At 43.2% G+C, this 23684-nt stretch overlaps 1 protein-coding gene across 2 annotated transcripts in view; it reads right to left on the reverse strand.

The window, feature by feature from the left end:
• The window catches only part of LanA (laminin subunit alpha), a gene marked incomplete at its 3' end in the record, with an annotated part of 194735 nt that extends 171051 nt beyond the window's left edge, over positions 1 to 23684 (reverse strand). The window contains 2 exon segments of one of the 2 annotated variants that reach the window (XM_070102874.1): positions 20310 to 20456; positions 23412 to 23684. In XM_070102874.1, coding sequence (XP_069958975.1) covers positions 20310 to 20456; positions 23412 to 23651 — 387 coding nt within the window. 2 annotated transcript variants of the gene reach the window in all.

Below are 23684 nucleotides of genomic sequence, written 5' to 3' on the forward strand. Positions count from 1 at the left end.
AGAACACTGTAAATCTGTACCCAGATTTAAATAAAAATTACTTACTAAACAATCCTGGAGAAAAGTTCGGACTGATTCTGGCCATTTTTAAATCTGGAAAGGCTGTATTTAGCGCTTCCCCCTTGATTATAATAATGGAAAAGCTGCATAACCCTTGTGGTTTAGCGCTTCTTTCTGATTATAATAATTTGGAAAAAATGAAATGCTAGTTTTCATGGTATAATTTCCGAGGGCTTCATCAAATTGGCCTCGCCCTTCAATACTGTCAACTTGATAATGCAAATTCTGAATGGCTCCACCAGGAGGCCTGGTCACAGACCGGGCCGCGGGGGCGTTGACCCCCGGAAATCTCTCCAGGTAAACTCCAGGTAAGATAATGGTCTCTCCGATGGAAGCTTTGCTTCTATCTGGTGTTTCTTAGCGGAAAGTTTGAATCAGTTTTGGACTGTGTTTGTCCTAATTTGCCATTTTATTTAAGAAATTGGGATATTAGAGTCTATGTGATAACCTGTGAATACTTCTTTTGAATAGCTTCAATTAAAAAAAAAATATTTAACTGTGCAGACCCTTGTACCATACTCTGCACTATTCATTTTGCGTGTACTGACGTACTGGAGACCGAGATTAAGCAATACTGGGATATCTCTCTCTCTCTCTCTGTGCAATGACCAAAATACATATAGTTGCGATTTCAAATTCTTGGTAGCCAATGTCCACAAATCATGACCCAGAGAACCGCAGTAATGCAGCTGCCTTGTTAAAGCTACGTAAGGGGCACTACCTGGACCTGGAGTTTACCTGAAGAGAGTTCCGGGGGTCAACGCCCCCGCGGCCCGGTCTGTGACCAGGCCTCCTGGTGGATCAGAGCCTGATCAACCAGGCTGTTGCTGCTGGCTGCACGCAAACCAACGTACGAGCCACAGCCCGGCTGGTCAGGAACCGATTTTAGGTGCTTGTCCAGTGCCAGCTTGAAGACTGCCAGGGGTCTGTTGGTAATCCCCCTTATGTATGCTGGGAGGCAGATGAACAGTCTCGGGCCCCTGACACTTATTGTATGGTCTCTTAACGTGCTAGTAACACCCCTGCTTTTCATTGGGGGGATGTTGCATCGTCTGCCAAGTCTTTTGCTTTCGTAGTGAGTGATTTTCGTGTGCAAGTTCGGTACTAGTCCCTCTAGGATTTTCCAGGTGTATATAATCATGTATCTCTCCCGCCTGCGTTCCAGGGAATACAGGTTTAGGAACCTCAAGCGCTCCCAGTAATTGAGGTGTTTTATCTCCGTTATGCGCGCCGTGAAGGTTCTCTGTACATTTTCTAGGTCAGCAATTTCACCTGCCTTGAAAGGTGCTGTTAGTGTGCAGCAATATTCCAGCCTAGATAGAACAAGTGACCTGAAGAGTGACATCAACGCATTGTATTAAATAGTGTGGGAACTAAATTTATGAAGAAAATCAAGAAACATGCACGAAAAAGATAACATCAGATTCAGTGCAGTGTTCAATGTAAATTAATCAAGTCAGATTATGCCATTTAGGTGTCCGAGGTAATTTACACGTATGTTAAACTATATATGATAACTACTTAAGTGTACCTCTTCCTAAATATACTTATTTATTTACTTAATCTGATGAGAATTCATCAGGTTCCACATTTTGACGGGTTGCATTTGTCAAATGCCTTGCAAAATCTGTTAAGTTTCACCATATCTGGATTTTATTTTCCTTCCTAAATCTCAGTGATTTTGTCAATGATGTAATAGTGATAAGAAGAATGATCTTACTGCTTTAAAGCCACTTTGATTTAGAGTTGGGAAGCTTATGCTATTTAAAAGCTCAGTAGTACGCATCAATCACACTGCACATTCAAACACTATGATGTGTAGGTAAGAGACAAGACCCACCATGACACCCTGGGTACATGTGTCCCTGACCCCATCTCAGTCTCCCACTGCCTCCCTCCGTTTCATTATCTCTCCCTCACTGTTGTCGGGGAGATATATGATAGATATTTGAATGAGCGCAGGTCCAAGCAAGTGGAAGTGATTAATAAAATATTGAATAAGCAAGTCGAAGAAGGGTTTGACCGGCTAGCGAGTGGGTGGTGGGTGGGTGGGAATGAGAATGAGTGGTGTTGTGGGTTGGTCGTAGGTTTTGACTTGAGGGGCACAAGGGTAACCCATACAGCTGTGCACCACACTGCTGACAACTAAAGACAAGTGACACCATCACTCACCACCCACCACCTGACACCAACCACCACCATCTCTGTGCCTTTTTCAGCTTTAACATGTCCTGCCTTGAAAAGAGCATCAGCATCAAACAATATTTTTTAGTAAAGGAGAGGACAAGTGATTTGAAAAGTGCTATTGCTAAGGCAGACAAAAGGGTGACTGTTCACGAGCCTTAAACAGTAATTACCGACTGTTACAGAATGCGCTCCATTGGTCCAAGTTTTCTGGATACGATTCAAACCTATTTTATATTGCCTCTAGCAACAACTGCAAGAAGCCCGTCACGTGCCTTTAGCATTCCATGGAGAGGGAAGGAGGATACAGGGGGGAGGGTTATCCCAGGATCACTTAAAACAAAAGACAGCCTCACTCCACAACGGGGGCAGTAAAGCAATGACAAAGATTTACAGACCAATAGCGCTAACATCCCATATCATAAAAATCCTTAGAAGGGCTCTAAGAAGCAAGATCGCCATCCATCTAGATACCCATCAGTTACACAACCCATGGCAACATGGGTTTAGAGCAGGTCGCTCCTGCCTGTCCCAACTACTGGATCCCTAAAACAAGGTCTTGGATGCTCTAGAGGACAAACAAAATGCAGATGTAGTATACAGAGAGTGAAAACCTTCAACACGTACGACCATGGTGTAATGCTAGAGGATCTCACTTTCAAAGATCACAACAATGTATCTACCACATCTGCTAGAAAAATGATAGGATGGATAATGAGAACCTTCAAAACTAGGGACGCCAAGCCCATGGGGTTTCTCTTCAAATCGCTTGTTCTCTCTGGGCTGGAATATTGCTGTACCCTAACGGCGCCTTTCAAGTCAGGTGAAACTGCTGACCTGGAGAGTGTACAGAGAACCTTCACGGCACACAAAAGTACGATAAAAACACCTAAATTACTGGGAACGGCTGAAGTTCCTTGACTTGTATTCCCTGGAATGCAGGCAAGAAAGATGCATGATAATATACACTTGGAAAAATCCTAGAGGGATTAGTACCAAATATGCACATGAAAATCACTCCCTACGAAAGCAAAAGACTCGGCAGGCGGTGCAACATTCCCTCAACGAAAAGCAGAGGCACCACGAGCATACTAAGAGACTTCACAATAAGTGTCAGGGGCCCAAGACTGTTCAACTGCCTCCCAGCATACATAAGGAGAATTACCAATAGACCCCTGACTGTCTTCAGGAAGACGCTGGACAGGCATCTAAAGTCAGTACCTGACCAGCCGGGCTGTGGTTCGTACGTCAGGTAATGTGGGATCAGCAGTAACAGCCTGGTTGTTCAGCCCCTGATCCACCACAAGGCCTGGGTCACACAGACCGGCCCGCGGGAGCACTGACCCCCGAAACCCTCTTCAGGTATACAGTCTACGCTAATAAATCCCAAGCTAATCTAACTTAGCTTAGCCAAACCAAACAAATCCTAACTCTAACGTAAAACAAGAAGATTGATGAAAAACGTATGCAAGATATATACAGGATTTTCGAGGATTGGTTACGCCACTGGCATTATTGCTCGTTTTTAATGTTATAATTATCCACTAGTCATCTTTTTGGCATTCATGGCATTTGCCTTATTGTGTTCTCTAAATGACTGGTCCCTCTTTCCAGGCCTCTCTCCAGGTCATCTGACATTCTATATCTGAGTCCTTTATATGTCCCTTTCGGTGTATGTGTTGGTCCTCCAGAGCTCTCATACCAATGGTGTGTGGGTGGTACTTGCAATATTACGAACACATAATGGGTCAAGAGACTAAACTCTGTGAAATTAAGACACATGTGCAACATCTGGGTATCTTTATTGTAGACGTTTCGCCATCCAGTGGCTTTATCAATACAAATTCTAGGACATAACTTGAAGACAGTAGAACTATGTACAGAAGATGAGGTAATCAGTCCCTCAACCTTGGAGTAGGTGCGAAGAGCACCGTAGTCGAGGAGATTCTTACATAGACTAAACTCTAACACTGTTACCTAAGTTACATCAGTAATGAGTACCTCCACCAAGTGCCATATTAACCAGACTTCAATAGCTACAGTGTAGGGGCCAGCGAGCTACTGACAATGGAAATCTGAACACATATGCAGTATAATGTAATCCTTTATTGACAACGTTTCGCCCACACAGTGGGCTTTATCAAGTCACAAACAGATCTACCCGGGTGGAAGGTACGTGAGTATTTAGATCTGTATGTGACTTGATAAAGCCCACTGTGTGAGCGAAACGTTGTCAATAAAGGATCACATTATACTGCATGTGTGTTTATATTTCCATTGTTTCGGTATTTTATACCATTTATTTCCATCGAGCTACTGACAACATTTTAGTTATTATTACAGTCGTGAGGAAGAGCGCTAAAACAGCAGGGATCATACGGACGCTAGGGGAATAGGAGGTAATCGGGTATGATCCAGGGAAGGGAAGATCTGTCCAATTCTTTGGATCAAGAGCCGCTCACCAGCATCAAGGAACCTCCACTGAACAAACAATTAACTGGACAAGTTGTCAGGGTAGACAACTCATCGAAGTTCTCATTATCGATAAAACTCATAACAAAGGATTCAAGTTAGAAAATATAGATTTAGAAAGGCTATATGAAAGTAGTTGTAAATGAGTGTAGTAACTCCCATGTTGCGTTACTAAGGCAAGAACTTTGGACGGGTTAAGAACATAAGAAAGAAGGAACACTGCAGCAGGCCTACTGGCCCATGCGTGGCAGGCCCATGTCTCCTTCCGGGTTAAGCCAATGACTCAACCTAGTCAGTTTAATATCTATCATGCACCCCATACTCATCATGTGGGCGGTAGTCAAAAAGATTAGAGATACATAATGGGTCCAGGGACTGGGCCCCAAAATTCTGATAGCTGAACAAGGTACAAAGGTAATGAACCATTCACACATCTACACCTATCAACGGTACACAATAGGATGAGCATATGAGTATGTGTGGGTGGTATGAGTTAGGCCTGCCAAGTATGTGTGGGTGGTATGAGTTAGGCCTGCCAAGTATGTGTGGGTGGTATGAGTTAGGCCTGCCAAGTATGTGTGGGTGGTATGAGTTAGGCCTGCCAAGTATGTGTGGGTGGTATGAGTTAGGCCTGCCAAGTATGTGTGGGTGGTATGAGTTAGACCTGCCAAGTATGTGTGGGTGGTATGAGTTAGGCCTGCCAAGTATGTGTGGGTGGTATGAGTTAGGCCTGCCAAGTATGTGTGGGTGGTATGAGTTAGACCTGCCAAGTATGGGTCACTAGGCTTAGTGCATTGTTATTTCATTCTTGTGGTTTAATGTATACCACAAACGATTGTTTACAAAAATAATGGAGCAGGTCACAGAATGTTAGTGCAAGAAAGGTATAAAATACCGACAATATGAAAGTTAAGACACATGTGCAACATCTGGATATTTTTATTGTAGTAGACGTTTCGCCATCCAGTGGCTTTATCAATACAGATTCTAGGACATAATAGGAAGACAGTAGAACTATATACAAAAGATGAGGTAATCAGTCCCTCGGCCTTGGAGTTAGTGTTCACAGCATCGTGGTGGAGGAGAATCTGGAGCAAAGACAAGAAGACTGGCGGTTTATATAGGCGTCAGTGGATAGGGAATCTTGGTTCAGAGGACATCTACAAGACCTTCACGGCTGCTGCAACTAACCCATCTCTTTGGGAAGGACCTACTTCCACTGGGGAATACCGCCTACCAGTGACTTTGCCCTCGTCTGCTGCCCGTCCCTATCCACTGACGCCTATATAAACCGTCAGTCTTCTTGTCCTTTCCCCTACCCTCTACATTTTATACACTAACGACATTCCAACACCTATATACCACAACTCCATCACACTAGCCTATGCAGACGACATTACACAACTTATCACTCATGCCAATATAGATACACTCACACACAAAACACAAAATGAGGTTGACAGGATAGCCATCTGGGAACAAAAATGGAGGATCAAAACCAATGCAGCAAAATCCAGCATTACGTATTTTAACTACAGGAAACGTGATCCTCCATTACCTGTCGAACTCAGAACAGCTGACACCCGCACTTACTTCCCTATCACACAATCTGTCACTGTCCTTGGCGTTAATCTTGACTACCTTCTTCGTTTACACGGACACATTCACTCAAGGCATGCAATAGCTAGTAAGGCCCTTGCGGGCCTCTACAAGCTGAAACATGCCTCTCAACGCACCAAACTACACCTCTACAAATCCCTAATACGTCCTCTGATAACTTACTCTCCTCTAGCCCTCTCTCTTGCAGCAAAAACAAACTTACTTAAACTGCAGCGTGTCCAGAACAAGGCGCTGCGCTGGGTGCTTGATGTCAGATGGGAGGACTTCGCCACAAGCGAGTCTCTCCATGCCCAGTTAGACGTCCCTGCGCTGAATCTGTACTGGAAGAGGCTCAGTGACAGACAGATAGACAAACTTGAGACACGACATGACTACTGGACCTCTCTCCTTGACGAAGACATTCGCAGACCCACAAACCAACACAACCTTTTCTACTCCTTGCATGATCCTGCTCCTAACCCTACTTACAAATAACCTTGGATCCGCTGACAGGTACCTTCTAAGACAGGTACCATTCTCTGACCCACGTTCGCCTTAGCTTTTTTGGGTTAAGACATGACTCAGTTCTGCACTCCTCTCTAGCTCTAAAGGTCGCAAGTCCCTTACTCCCAGCTCACCCCACCGGAGTCCCAACAGAAGAACCGGAATTTCTCTTTTCAATATCTGTCCCACGATCGCCTTTGCTGCTGGGTTAAGCCCTGGCTCTATTTCTACGACTAAGAACACTCCTCTCCAGCACTATTCTTCGTCTGTCCCGTCTTCCCCGCTCATCCCATTTGGGATCTTACCTGAACTTTCGTTCGTTCGTTCGTTGTCTTTGCTCCAGATTCTCCTCCACCACGATGCTGTGAACACTAACTCCAAGGCCGAGGGACTGATTACCTCATCTTTTGTATATAGTTCTACTGTCTTCCTATTATGTCCTAGAATCTGTATTGATAAAGCCACTGGATGGCGAAACGTCTACTACAATAAAGATATCCAGATGTTGCACATGTGTCTTAACTTTCACAGAATGTTAGGTTTAAAATAATCGCATTATTACAGCGATATACGTAGTACCGAACTTGCACACGAAAATCACTCACTATGAAAGCAAAAGACTTGGCAGACGATGCAACATCCCCCCAATGAAAAGCAGGGGTCACTAGCACGTTAAGAGACCATACAATAAGTGTCAGGGGCCCGAGACTGTTCAACTGCCTCCCAGCACACATAAGGGGGATTACCAACAGACCCCTGGCAGTCTTCAAGCTGGCACTGGACAAGCACCTAAAGTCAGTTCCTGATTAGCCGGGCTGTGGCTCGTACGTTGGTTTGCGTGCAGCCAGCAGTAACATCCTGGTTGATCAGGCTCTGATCCACCAGGAGTCCTGGTCACAGACCGGGCCGCGGGGGTGTTGACCCCCGGAACTCTCTCCATGTAAACTCCAGGTAACAGGTCCATACAGTGGCCTACGTCTGCAATTCAAATGGGCCGTTTCACAGCTACTGACCTTGTTGATAAAAAAAAAACATATGAACACCTGTTAACCCTTGGGAGGCCTAGTTCCTAGGCCTTTTGTGTATCCATATGTTCTTGCTCTACCGTCCACAGGATGGATATGGAGTGCACAATAAACTAGCCACTTCGGTGGCAAAATCTAAAAAAAAAATTTATCTTGTTTGAATGCAGTGGGGAAAATATAAGAAAAATGGAATACACTACCGACAAGGAAACACGACCAACGTTTCCATTTCTTCTAACAACACACCAAAGGAGGACCACAATGCAAAAAAAAAAAAGGTCAATAAATAAATAAATTTAACTTGTTGGTTCATCGTAGGATAAATCTCCACTGTTTATCAAGCGTATGATCGATCAATACATATCTTATGTAACCATCGTATAAATGTTTGCTGCAAAAATCAAACGTAGCTAAGCTTAGGGGAATAAATGGTATAAAATACCGACACAATGGAAATATAAACACAAATGCAGTATAATGTGATCCTTTATTGACAACGTTTCACCCACACACTGGGCTTTTTTAAGTCACACACGGATCTACCTGGGGGTGGAAGGTACGAGAGTATTTATAGTCATGTTCAGAATGTTGAGGTCAGGTGGAGAATGCTGCATCTGATGATCTACCGGGTGGGGTTATAGAGTCTTGGGTAGCTTGGCAGGGGTATTGGACAAGTTGTAGACCTAGAAGACATAGAACACTGCAGAAGGTCTACAACTTGTCCAATACCCCTGCCAAGCTACCCAAGACTCTATAACCCCACCCGGTAGATCATCAGATGCAGCATTCTCCACCTGACCTCAACATTCTGAACATGACTATAAATACTCTCGTACCTTCCACCCCCAGGTAGATCCGTGTGTGACTTGAAAAAGCCCACTGTGTGGGTGAAACGTTGTCAATAAAGGATCACATTATACTGCATTTGTGTTTATATTTCCAGCTAAGCTTAGCAAAAGCGTATCTTATCTAAAAGTGAGGCATATGTAATCTGGCCAGTAAGTAAGTAATGAGTAAGATAGGCCTATCGTAGCTTCACCTCCGGCACCATTAACAACAATACACAGACAAGGTAAAAATATTTATCTTCCATTATATATATATTTGTATCATGGATGGACGAGCCATTATGCAATGAATTTCGGGCAGATTTAAGGTTAAACTTAAACGTGTTATAGAATTGGTAACTATAGAATTAGTAGTTATAGAATTAGTAGTTATAGAATTAGTGGTTATAGAATTGGCAGTTACAGAATTGGCAGTTATAGAATTGGTAGCTCTATAATTGATAGATACATAATTGACATATAATTGGTAGTTAGAGAATTGGTAGCTAATGAATTGATATATAATTGGTAGCCATAGAACTGGTAGTTACAGAATTAGTATTTAAATTGTTAGCTATAAAATTAGTATACAGTATTAGTATTATCACGTATGTAAACAGAGCAGACGCGTTATCTCTGAGTAACATTACCCTGTGTCCCACCAGGGTACTATGGTCCCACCAGGGTAAGTCTGCCACTATGGTCCCACCAGGGTAAGTCTGCCACTATGGTATTAGCAGTAGGTTACCCTGTGTCCCACCAGGGTAAGTCTGCCACTATGGTATTAGCAGTAGGTTACCCTGTGTCCCACCAGGGTAAGTCTGCCACTATGGTATTAGCAGTAGGTTACCCTGTGTCCCACCAGGGTAAGTCTGCCACTTTGGTATTAGCAGTAGAAGATTACCATGTGTCCCACCAGGGTAAGTCTGCCACTATGGTATTAGCAGTAGAGGGTTACCCTGTGTCCCACCAGGGTAAGTCTGCCACTATGGTATTAGCAGTAGAAGGTTACTCTGTGTCCCACCAGGGTAAGTCTGCCACTATGGTCCCACCAGGGTAAGTCTGCCACTATGGTCCCACCAGGGTAAGTCTGCCATTATGGTCCCACCAGGGTAAGTCTGCCACTATGGTATTAGCAGTAGAAGGTTACCCTGTGTCCCACCAGGGTAAGTCTGCCACTATAGTATTAGCAGTAAAAGGTTACCCTGTGTCCCACCAGGGTATGTCTGCCACTACGGTATTAGCAGTAGGTTACCCTGTGTCCCACCAGGGTAAGTGTGCCACTATGGTATTAGCAGTAGAAGGTTACCCTGTGTCCCACCAGGGTAAGTCTACCACTATGGCATTAGCAGTAGAAGGTTACTCTGTGTCCCACCAGGGTAAGTCTGCCACTATGGTATTAGCAGTAGAAGGTTACCCTGTGTCCCGCCAGGGTAAGTCTGCCACGATGGTATTAGCAGTAGAAGGTTACCCTGTGTCCCACCAGGGTAAGTGCCGCTATGGTATTAGCAGTAGAAGGTTACCCTGTGTCCCACCAGGGTAAGTGCCACTATGGTATTAGCAGTAGAAGGTTACCCTGTGTCCCACCAGAGTAAGTTGCCGCTATGGTAGTAGGTTCGTCGGTGTTGTCTCAGCCCGGGTCTTGTCTGGATGGTGACCCGGTACTATGGTATTAAAACGTGACATCTCTGTATTATAACATGTGAACAGTCGTAGTGTAAATATGAAATACACATGCATGCTAGGGACTTTCTTTGGTGCTTAACAGTATTTTGGTACATGTAAACTACATAAAAAAAATTACAAAAAAAAATTAGCATACAGTAGCTAGGCTTCAAATAAAAAGATATTACAAGGACCTTAATGGGAACAAGTCACTGACTTTTTTGGGGGTTATCCTAGATAATTTACACATGCTACTATGTACGATAATTATATTTGTGTGTTCTTGTTCCTAAATAAACATAATGTACTGTTAAGATCTTACCACTTACTACCCCCTCCTAACCACCATTAATAATATCTTTATTTACTACAAGTACATGTACAAGGTATACAGTCCTGCCTGACATCATTGACATACTATTATATAGAAAGCCGCTTGTTATGCTGAGCATTTCGGGCGAATTAGGTCAGTTTTGTCCCAGGATGCGACCCACACCAGTCCACTAACACCCAGGTACCCATTTTACTGATGGGTGAAGATAGACAACCTTTGTCAAGAAACACGCCCAACGTTTGTACCCTCGCTGGGAATCGAACCCAGACACTCGCAGTATGAAGCAAGAGCTTTAGCCACCTGGCCACAGGGCATCGTGGCCTGATGGACACGGTGCCAACCACCCCTTACAACCCTCCAACATATACCACCCCACCACGACCCTAAACTACAACACCTCCCCCTCACTCCCCAACTACTAACCATATCACCAACAACCACCTGCTTATTCCCCAACCCCTTAAGCTACCACTCACAACCACTTACCCCATCTACCAACTACCACCCCCCTCACATTCCACCCCCAACCACCTGCCACACCCACGCCCACACTAGCAGCTGCCTCCACTCCCTCACATCCCCCCCCCCCCAAACGCCATGGAGTGTAATTGAAGCTGAGGGGCAGCCGTCCTCCCTGAGTCATCAACACCCACTGTCTTGATAAACACTCCCTCGGCTCCTCTCAGTAAGGCACACCAGATATAGATGGACAGAGATGGTGTTGATAGATAGGGTAGAGAGAGAAGTAAAAAGAGAAATGGGATAGAGAGAAGTAAAAAGAGAAATGGGATAGAGAGAAGTAAAAAGAGAAATGGGATAAAGAGAGAAAAAAAGAAATGGGATAGAGAGAGAAGTAAAAAGAGAAATAGGATAGAGAGATTAGTAAGTTTATTCAGGTATACACAAATACAGTTACATAGATTATCATACATAGCAGCATATGTGTAGAGAACCTAGGATAACCCAAAAAAGTCAGTGACTTATTTTCATTGGGGTCCTTTAGGATAGGTAAAGAGAGAGAGAGAGAGAGAGAGAGAGAGAGAGAGAGAGAGAGAGAGAGAGAGAGAGAGAGAGAGAGAGAGAGAGAGAGAGAGAGAGAGAGAGAGAGAGAGAGATGGGGGAGGGAAAGTGGGAGGTAAATGGAGCGGTGTGGTACATGGAGCAGGAGGGTCAAAGTGGGAGGGAGGTTAAGGTGGAAAAGGGAGAGAGAGTAAGGTTTTTCCATGGCATGTTTTACACTGTATATTTTTCAATTGTACATATAAATGCATTTCAGAAGAGAGAGAGAGAGGCCTGGTCATAGACCGAGCCGCGGGGGCGTTGACCCCCGAAACCCTCTCCAGGAAAAAAACCCAGTACAATAGCTAAAAATATCTTTGAATAAAGGGACTGGTGTCAGTACTTTTAAGAAAACAAAGTGACGGAATTAAAAATAGAAAAAAGAATGGTGAGTGAAAAGTGCAAAGAATCACTGGAAAAAAACTTAGATAAGATGGAAGAGAATAAGGATACTGAAGGTCATAGAGTCTCAAAACTCCAGCCCGTCGCGCGGGTTCAATCCCGGCCGGGGGTATGGTTTTAAGGATACTGAAGAGTACCATATGATAGGGAAGTACTAGTCTGGCAATAGTTATAGATGAATGGAAGAAACTACCGATTGGACCTGACTAGATTGTGCTAGTAGGTCTGATGCCGTGCTCCTTCCTTAAGTGTATGTGACCTGACCTGACTAGGGTGGGTTATTGGCTTAAGCTGGTGGGAGACTTGGACCTGCTTCGCATGGGCCAGTAGGCCTGCTGCAGTGTTCCTTCTTTCTTACGTTCTTAATTAGCATCGCTGAAGCGAGAGCCTTAGATAGCTTGGAAAGATGAGCTGGATGGGTAGCTTGGAAAGATGAGTTAGATGGGTAGCTTGTAAAGATGGGCTGGATGGATAGCTTGGAAAGATGAGTTAGATGGGTAGCTTGTAAAGATGGGCTGGATGGGTAGCTTGTAAAAATGGGCTGGATGGGTAGCTTGTAAAGATGGGCTTGATGGGTAGCTTGTAAAGATGGGCTGGATGGGTAGCTTGTCAAGATGGGCTGGATGGGTAGCTTGGAAAGATGGGCTGGATGGGTAGCTTGCCAAGATGGGCTGGATGGGTAGCTTGCCAAGATGGGCTGGATGGGTAGCTTGCCAAGATGGGCTGGATGGGTAGCTTGCCAAGATGGGCTGGATGGGTAGCTGCCAAGATGGGCTGGATGGGTAGCTTGCCAAGATGGGCTGGATGGGTAGCTTGCCAAGATGGGCTGGATGGGTAGCTTGCCAAGATGGGCTGGATGGGTAGCTTGCCAAGATGGGCTGGATGGGTAGCTTGCCAAGATGGGCTGGATGGGTAGCTTGCCAAGATGGGCTGGATGGGTAGCTTGCCAAGATGGGCTGGATGGGTAGCTTGCCAAGATGGGCTGGATGGGTAGCTTGCCAAGATGGGCTGGATGGGTAGCTTGCCAAGATGGGCTGGATGGGTATATACTCGGTAACTAAGCTTGAGAAGCATGGACCAGTAAGTCTACAGCAATGCTTCACTCTTGTCTTCTTAACGTTGTAACGACAAGATGAAAATTAGACAGATGTTGCACGTGTCTAATTTTCATCACGTTCTTAACCTGTATCAGTAATTTGAAGTTCCATAAAGGTAAACAGAAGTGAAGGGGAAACCTAGTGGATTATCGGGAGGCCTGGTCATGGACCGGGCCGCGGGGGCGTTGATCCTATGGTTGAGAAGAAGTCGTTTATCTTGTTAGCTGTGTCAGTGGGATGTAGTGGTGTTTCATTAGGTTTAGTTAGGACAATATTCTTGTTTTTTTTTCAGTTTGTGGGTCCCTAGAATCTGAGAGAGTGTTTTCCAGGTCTTTTTTATATCTCCTCTAGTGTCTGTGAATCTACTGGAGTAGTATAGTTGTTTGGCTTTCTTTATTACTTTGGTGAGAACTGATGAATAGTGTTTAAGAATATCTTTGTGTATTAAGCCCTGTCTATATTGCTTTTCATATTGGTGTTTCTTGTCAATGGATTTCAGAATGGTGCTGGTTAGCCATGGGCAACCAAGCCGTTTGTTTGTGATCTGTTTCGTTTTTATAGGACAATGTTTGTTGTATAGTCTAAGTAATTTGTTAAGAAAAATGTCTGTCCAGTCATCAATACCATTGGCCTTGGAGAATTCTGTAGGCCAGTCAACAATCTCTAGGTCAGCTGTGAACTTCCTTATTGAGGCCTCGTCATGGAGTCTAAATGAGACTTTGTTGTATTCAAGTGGTGGTTTACTAATGTTTGTCAGGAGGAAGGTAGGGTAGTGGTCTGTAGTGCTATCTGTGATTATCCCTGATTTAAGGGGGGCTAGTATATTGGTCCATATGTGGTCTATTATGGTTGCACTTGTCTCAGTGAGCCTGGTTGGTTTAGTTATTGTTGGCATGAGAAGTGTGTTGTTCATATTGTTGATGAAATCAGTTACAGGCTGATCATCTAGTAAGCCAAGGTTGATGTTGAAGTCTCCAGCTAAGAGAAGGTGGTGCTTATTCATTTGTCTGTTTGTTATTAGTGACTTTAATTTCTCACTGAAATTTGGGATGTTTGTGTGAGGTATCCGGTAAATGGCACCGATTGTTATAAGTGTCTTAAAGTTTTTTACAGTAAAATTAGCAAAAATGTATTCCCCATATTCATCACTAAAGCAAGTGGTGCTAATACAAGATAATTGGTTAGAGCAATAGATTGCAATACCACCCCCAACTTGGTTTGGTCTGCAGTTGTGAATTGCTGTGTATCCTGGTAGAGGGTAGATATCTATTGTGTCCTGCTTAAGCCAGGTCTCAGTAAGAATAATGCAGGAGAAGGGTGTCTTTAGTGATTCAAGGAGTGCCAGGAGGTCATCATAGTGTTTGCTTAAGGACCTGATGTTGTATTTAAGTACTGATAGACTTTTAGCATTGTTTAGGATAGTGCTGGCTTGTGATGCTGTGTAATAAAGGCAGTTACTTTCCAATAGGTTTTGATTGGGTGTCAGATTATTGAGGTTTAGATCAGGGTCAACGTGATCAATCATCTTCTAGGTTTAAATTATGGTTATTTATATCCTGAGTTGTGTGTTGAGTTCTAGTACTGATATCTGTAGTGGTGGGAAGTTTGGATAAGTATATAGCTAGAGTATTTTGGTCATATAGAGTATAGTCACTACTACACATAATGAAGTTGATGTTGTCTATGTGTTGTGCTGGAATGAACTAAAGTATAAACTAGGCATAAACTAGTAATATAAAAATACAAATTTAAAATAGAACAAGACTCTCACTTGTGATTGCACTAAGGTCTAATATAATGACTTTTGTGGAGTCTATGTTTTGAGCAAGAATGAGCTATAGTACAACTAGGTTTAATCTAATAATATAAAAATACAAATTAAAAATAGCACCAGTTTCTCACTAGTAACTGCACTATGGTCTAATATAATGAATTTGGTATTGACTAGTACAACTGAGTTTAATCTAATAATATAAAAAAGGCACAAGACTCTCAATTGTAATTGCACTAAGGTCTTATGATCTGTGTGTGACTTGAAAAAGCCCACTGTGTGGGTGAAACGTTGTCAATAAAGGATCACATTATACTGCACATGTGTTTATATTTCCACTGTGTCGGTATTTGATACCATTTATTTCCAGTAAAATAGGTACCTGGGTGTTAGTCGACTGGTGTGGGTTGCATCCTAGGACAAAGACCTAGTATGCCCGAAATGTTCTGCATAACAAGTGGCTTTCTACATAGTAGTATGTCATTGATGTCAGCTATGGTCTGTATACCTTGTACATGTACTTGTAGAAATATTATATTATATTATATGTAGTAGTAGTTTGAGGTGATCAATCCCTCAGTCTTGACGAATAAGATTCATCAAAACTGATGAAGTGAGCACCTCCCTTCATGGCTGAGGGAATGATCACCTCAGAGTACTAGCACCTCCCTTCATGGCTGAGGGAATGATCACCTCAGAGTACTAGCACCTCCCTTCATGGCTGAGGGAATGATCACCTCAGAGTACTACTTCATGTCTTTCAATGTCCCCGTCTCTGTATTTAATTGATAAAGCCACTGGTTGACGAAACGTCTACAAAATAGATACACAAATGTTGCATGTGTCTTATTCATCAATAGATAGGTAAGTACACGAAACTCTACCCTTCCCGTCCGGGAAGATAATGGCTGTGTGGGAAAGAAGGCGGGGCCCAAGAGCTGAGATTCGACCCTCGGTATCGAGCTTAGTTCCTCATCCCCCATAGCTGTTAGAAAGAGGTGGGTAGATAAAGAACAAAAAGGCACAATACAGTTACTGGAACAATACACAAATAACCCGCACATAGGAGATAGGAGCTTACGACGACGTTTCGGTCGTCTTGGACCATTTACAAAGTCTCACTAACGTCATCGTAAGCTTCTCTCTTGTATGTGCGGGTTATTTGTGTATTGTTCCAGTCACGGTATTGTGCCTTTTTATGTAAGAGGTGGGTAGCTGTGTGGTGGTGGTGGAGGTTAGTTGTGCGGGGAGAGGAGGGTAGATGTGATAGGATAGAGGGCGGTGGTACAGCTCCTTCCGGTGGGCGGGTTAGCCACTTGATAATAGTAATAAGTTTTAACGTTGACCCATCCCCATGTCATGTACATAAGTGCATTAGTACTCGCACACAGATCATATACGTATACATACAGACTTGCATAATATTAATACTAGGAGCCACGATGTACTGGGCTACATCACGCATTATTTACTGTGATCCTCGTCAATAATGGGATAAAACACTTAGCATCAGTTACTGGGACACACGTCAATGCTAGAATACACACTCAACACGACAGTTGTTTAAAATCACAGTTACTGGGACACAGGTCAATGCTAGGATACAACGCTCAACACGACAGTTGTTTAACATCACAGTTACTGGGAAATGCTGAACTACAGTACTCAGCATTACAGCTACTGGGACCCACGTCAACATCGGGATACAACACTCAGCATTACAGCTACTGGGACCCACGTCAACATCGGGATACAACACTCAACATTACAGTTACTGGGACCCATGTCAATATCGGGATACAACACTCAACATTAGTTACTGGGACCCACGTCAACATCGGGATACAACACTCAACATTACAGTTACTGGGACCCACGTCAACATCGGGATACAACATTCAACATTACAGTTACTGGGACCCACGTCAACATCGGGATACAACACTCAACATACAGTTACTGGGACCCACGTCAACATCGGGATACAACACTCAACATACAGTTACTGGGACCCACGTCAACATCGGGATACAACACTCAACATACAGTTACTGGGACCCACGTCAACATCGGGATACAACACTCAACATTACAGTTACTGGGACCCACGTCAACATTGGGATACAACACTCAACATTACAGTTACTGGGACCCACGTCAACATCGGAATACAACACTCAACATTACAGTTACTGGGACCCACGTCAACATCGGGATACAACACTCAACATTACAGTTACTGGGACCCACGTCAACATCGGGATACAACACTCAACATTACAGTTACTGGGACCCACGTCAACATCGGAATACAACACTCAACATTACAGTTACTGGGACCCACGTCAACATCGGAATACAACATCTACATTACAGTTACTGGGACCCACGTCAATATCGGGATACAACACTCAACATTACAGTTACTGGGACCCACGTCAACATCGGGATACAACACTCAACATTACAGTTACTGGGACCCACGTCAATATCGGGATACAACACTCAACATTACAGTTACTGGGACCCACGTCAACATCGGGATACAACACTCAACATTACAGTTACTGGGACCCACGTCAATATCGGGATACAACACTCAACATTACAGTTACTGGGACCCACGTCAATATCGAGATACAACACTCAACATTACAGTTACTGGGACCCACGTCAACATCGGGATACAACACTCAACATTACAGTTACCACTGTCTTGCTACTAACAAAGAATAAAAAAAGACCTTGACGTAATAAGGTTAAAATCACAGCAGCAAGTGAGAACAGCTGTGAATACATCAGATCACTGAAGTCAAGGAATAACTGAACTTACCTTTAAATATAAAGTCAAGAAACTGTTATAAAACGTTAACAAAACCCTATTAAGGAAACGTTTCGCCAGCTAGGGGCTTAATATATCAAATGATTGCAAAGCACTGATGAGCGAAAATTTTCCAATGGATTCACGCAACTTGTAATCCCAAGCTTTGAGTGTGGCTTCCGCACAGGGAGATCACACCTGAACAAATACATGACATCACTGAAAAGGCTCCTCACAATTATTATAGTATAAATTATACATAATACCGACTAGCTGATGCATAAGACAGGTGTAACACCTTGGTATGTGAATCAATGCTTCAATATACCGACAAACGTGAATAAGACAAAATATAGCACATGGCATTTTATTAAGAAAACGCTTCGTCCAACATAGTAATTCTCAGGCACAAACTTTACATAATATATATATATATAATATATATATATATATATATATATATATATATATATATATATATATATATATATATATATATATATATATATATATATATTATCACACTGGCCGATTCCCACCAGGGCAGGGTGGCCCGAAAAAGAAAAACTTTCACCATCATTCACTCCATCACTGTCTTGCCAGAAGGGTGCTTTACACTACAGTTTTTAAACTGCAACATTAACACCCCTCCTTCAGAGTGCAGGCACTGTACTTCCCATCTCCAGGTTGTCCTTGGAAGAATTGATAAAGTCCCCGGTGAAAGAAATGTTTTCTCAATAAAATGGTATGCATAACATTGTATCTTATCTAAACACCCAAGTATCCTTACCGAAGGAGACGTTTCACTAACCGGAGGCTTTTTCAACCCAATACCGAGAATAAATACTGGAGACGGTTAGAGGTAGAAAGGTTGAGGTGTTCAGTTCCCTCAACCTCTGGTAGGTGTTCAGTTCCCTCAGCCTCTGGTAGGTGTTCAGTTCCCTCAACCTCTGGTAGGTGTTCAGTTCCCTCAGCCTCTGGTAGGTGTTCAGTTCCCTCAACCTCTGGTAGGTGTTCAGTTCCCTCAACCTCTGGTAGGTGTTCAGTTCCCTCAGCCTCTGGTAAGTGTTCAGTTCCCTCAACCTCTGGTAGGTGTTCAATTCCCTCAACCTCTGGTAGGTATTCAATTCCCTCAACCTCTGGTAGGTGTTCAGTCCCTCAGCCTCTGGTAGGTGTTCAGTTCCCTCAGCCTCTGGTAGGTGTTCAGTCCCTCAGCCTTGATAAATTTGTTTACTTACATAAGGCTGGAGATATAATCGTGCCAGAGGAGAGGTGCAGCACTCGAAGATATCACCACCAGTAATGTAATGATGCTTGTCTAACACTAGGAATTAGAATTAGTCTGCCCGAATACCTAGGCATGCTAGTGGCTTTCTTTGTACTTAACATTTTGCAATATGTAAACCACATATTTTAAGCTTTGCAAAGAAATAAAAATTTTCATTTTTCATTTTCAACGTCATGGAATCTTGGTACAGAGGATATATTCAACTCCAACTTTAGGGCATGACCTACTTTTGCTACTGGGCCCTGCCCACCTATAATGATGTCTTCGATTACTGCTTCTCTTCTCTGACTCAAATATTTAATTTTCCGTTCTCAAGGAAGCTTCAGAGTCATCAAGAGGAGAAAAAACCCTTAGGGAAGGTTCCTTGAAGTTGGTGAGGGGCTTTTGATTTAGGGAATTGGATCTGTGCTCCAGTTCCCCGAATTAAGCATGAATGCCTTCCACATCCCCCCCCCAGGTGCTGTATAATCCTACGGGTTTAGCGCTTCCCCCTTGATTAATTTATTTTATTTATTTGTATAAAATACAAATGCAGTATAATGAGATCCTCTCTGTTGATAAAGAGCGCACTGTACTGAATTTGTATCTTTATCCAAGTCTAGAGGCACTGATAATCTCAAATTACCCCTCCACTTCTACCATCTCCAGTACATATTCTCTCAATTAGACTGAAAAAGCCTCTGGCTAGCAAAGTCTCCTTCAGTATAGATACCCAGGCGTTTTACGTGTGTTATCATTATCCCACAAAACAAGGAAAATAATTTTAGAAATCTGCTCTATAATCGATGGCTGACAAGAGCTGATCCAAGAACATTTAGGGTAACATCTAAGGGTAACAACTTCAGACTTACCAAATAACAGCACAGGACACAACAGAAGTACTTCAATATTCCTACTGGTCCATACTAGGCAAGTCTTATTTGCACTCATTCCCTCTCGTATCTATCCAACCCATCCTTGATTAAAGTTACACAAAATATTAGCTTCAATGACACTAGTTGGCAGTTTGTTGCACTCATGTGCAACTTGACTGCCAAACCATTGCTCCTCTTATTCATTTTCAATCAGAATTTACCCATCTTGAATCCACTGCCTTAAACGTTTCTGGACGTAACCAGGAAACGTCTAAATTTGCAGAAACGTCACTCATAGTTTGGGAAGACATGATGTTGTTGATAATTATAAATAAAGTAGTACTCACCTGGCCCAGATCAATAGTAAGATTGACTTCATTGTACTTCATGCCCCGGGAGAGTGGAGGGGACTGCCACCAGCGCTCTGACCCATCGATGGCATACTGTGCAGGATGTGACTTCTCGGGTATGTTGGGGTCACACCGGTCACACCACTGAAACACAACTTAAATTACAATACTCGCAGAAATTAGGTCAATATGGAATATAACTACTTGGCTGAGTCTGGTCATTTATATTTTAATTTGTACAATATTTGGTGGGTTTTTTAGGATAGCCCAGATACAGAGATCATTTACGACCTGCATATAACTAATAAAGTACATACTAAGCCTGTTCTATGGCCCTTGTGGTTTAGCGCTTCTTTTTTTATTATAACATACTAGGCCCAAGACTTAGCCTTCTACCAGCAAATATTACTGGTACAATGGTATTAATCTTCTAGTCAAATAGACAAATTTCTGCAAAAAAAGTGCCGGATCAGCTAGGCTGTGATGGCTATTTAAAATTTAAATTTAAATACTGGTAATGTACCAAATTCCTAGATATAAGCTAGATTGGGGAATACATGGTAATATATACATGGAAGTACTTGAGGGCCTAGTGTCAATATATACATAGAAAGTGTCAAAGTCGAACACTATCATAACATACTGGAGAGAGAGATATGGAAGGATGGGTTATATAAAAAGCATGGACGCCGTGGGCACAATAAGAGAGCTTATCAGTGTCCGTGGTCCCAGACTATTAAACTTTTTAAAAGGTTTCATTAAACACTGCTGGACAAAAGGATAATCTTCAAGAGGAAATTGTACAAGCATCTCCACTAAGTGCCTGTTAACCAGGCTGTAATGCATATATGAGCCGGCGGGCCCGCCAGCAGCAACGACCTTGACTCAAGAAATCGTAATGACACGATTGCAAATAAACCATACCCCCGGCCGGGATTGAACCCGCGGTCATAGAGTCTCAAAACTCCAGCCCGTCGCGTTAGCCACTAGACCAGCTGGTCTAGTGGCTAACGCGACGGGCTGGAGTTTTGAGACTCTATGACCGCGGGTTCAATCCCGGCCGGGGGTATGGTTTAGCAACGACCTTTTTTGACCACGCAAGCACCAGACAAGCCTGGCAAAGGGCCGGGCTCGGCGAGCAGAAAAACTCAAAATTCATCAAAGGTATAATATATCCTACCACTTTTAAAAATATTTAAGTTGTTCATATCTCCTAAAATAACAATTTGCCCACCTTTTTTGTAGACAATATCCAGAAAATAAAACTAACTTACAAAACCCACTTATTATCGAACATTTTAAACTAAATTATCGCTAAAGTGTCTAGCTTCTGTTCTCCATATTGACCAAATTAGCAGGCCGGTGCTCTCACCATTGACCCACGCAACCTTAACTGATAAATATTCAACAAACCAGTTATATTTCTATACGCTATAACCACATAACATTCATGAGGAAGCGCTAAATCCTAAGGGAGACACGAAACATTTGTATAACGCTGAATACCGTGTTGCACTTAGGAATCGGTCAACATAAATATTATTCTATATTAATCACAACAGCACAGTGGTAACACGATCGGCTCACAATCGAAAAGTACCCGGGTCAAACTAAGTGAGGCGAGAGTATGGGGCTAGTTTAAAAGCATTTGTTGTCATCTAGCAATAGACTGATACCGTGGAGTTAGTTGATGTGTGTCGCACCCTGGGCGGCCCTGATCCATGAGGCCTGTTCACAGACCAGGCCGCGGGGGCGTTGACCCCCGAAGCCCTCTCCAGGTATGGAGCAGAATTCTTCTCCAGGCTGAGGGACCGACACCCTCAAAGCTAAGTCTTCAAGGGTGATGGAGTGATTACATAGTCTTAACATTGCACTGCCTTTGCTGCCCCGCCTGTATTCGACTGAAGAAGCCTACTGTGTAGGCTATAAGTTTCGGAATAAAGATGCCTAGCTGTTGCACATGTGTCTCAATTATCAACTTGTCGGTATTGTATACCGTTATCATAATTACACCGTTATGTTCAAGACATCACAGGCGATTAACCAAAAAAGTCATTGAGCCAGGATAAGATAAGATAAGATTTCGTTCGGATTTTTAACCCCGGAGGGTTAGCCACCCAGGATAACCCAAGAAAGTCAGTGCGTCATCGAGGACTGTCTAACTTATTTCCATTGTGGTCCTTAATCTTGTCCCCCAGGATGCGACCCACACCAGTCGACTAACACCCAGGTACCTATTTGCTGCTAGGTGAACAGGACAACAGGTGTAAGGAAACGTGTCGAAATGTTTCCACCCGCCGGGAATCGAACCTGGGCCCTCCGTGTGTGAAGCGGGAGCTTTAGCCACCAGGCCACCGGATAACACAATAAAGTCATGCAATCACACTGGCTTATTTCTATTGGGTTCCTTTATCAGAGGAAGGGAAGAGAGGTTCTAATTCCCTTAATCAAGAACTCTTCGCCTGGATGAAGGCATCGCCTTGAAGAGCTTAGAGGTAATAATGTATAAAGCTTTACATAGCGATATAGCTTTATACAGAGCGAAAGGATAGATAAAGCTTTACACACGACGAAACGTGACTCGATAAAACTCTGCACAGCGAAACATGACTTAATACTGCTTTATATAGGGCAAAACATTACTCGAAAAGCTCTAGACAAGGCGAAACATTTCACAAAATTCTACGCAGGGCGAAACATGACTTGGCATAGCTTTACAGGGTGAAACACGATAAAAACTGTACACAGCTAAATATTTGCTAAAGCTTACATTGGGCAAAGCATGCTAAAGCTTTACACAAAGAAACGTGACCTAATACAGCTTTAGAGCGAAAAATTTTATGACAATAAACAGAGCGAAACGTTGTCCCACATAACATTTTACACTCCATTTTACACTGCAATGACTTTGCTTATCATGGAGAGACTGCCAAGTGGAAATAGTTCCGAATTACTGACTGCAGCAGCACTATATAGCTGAGCTGCTGAAAAAAAAGGTGTTGGGGCAACGTTTCACTCTGTTAAGAGCTTCATTATTCCTTGATAAAGCTTTACAAAGAGCGAAACGTTGGCCTAGTGAAACATGACTTGTCTGCTGACCTGTCCTCCTTGGATGAAGTCTGTGGAAGCATCTCTGTCAGCGTTGGCACCCACCAGTTTGCAGTAGAGCTCTGGCTCTGGGACCCCCTCACCACAGGTGGCAGAAGCTGTTATACGTCGGTTCTCGGCTAAATTGAAGTATGGCGGAGTTAAGACTTGCGCTTGAGACGGGAAGATGAAGGCTGCTACCAGCCATAATGTTAACACCAGCAGCAGCGTACCACCACCGCACTCCGCCATGGTTACTGCTTTAATGTGTTGACCCACGCGCGG

The sequence above is a fragment of the Cherax quadricarinatus genome, chromosome 83 (assembly GCF_038502225.1).
Source record: "Cherax quadricarinatus isolate ZL_2023a chromosome 83, ASM3850222v1, whole genome shotgun sequence".
NCBI lineage: Eukaryota > Metazoa > Arthropoda > Malacostraca > Decapoda > Parastacidae > Cherax > Cherax quadricarinatus.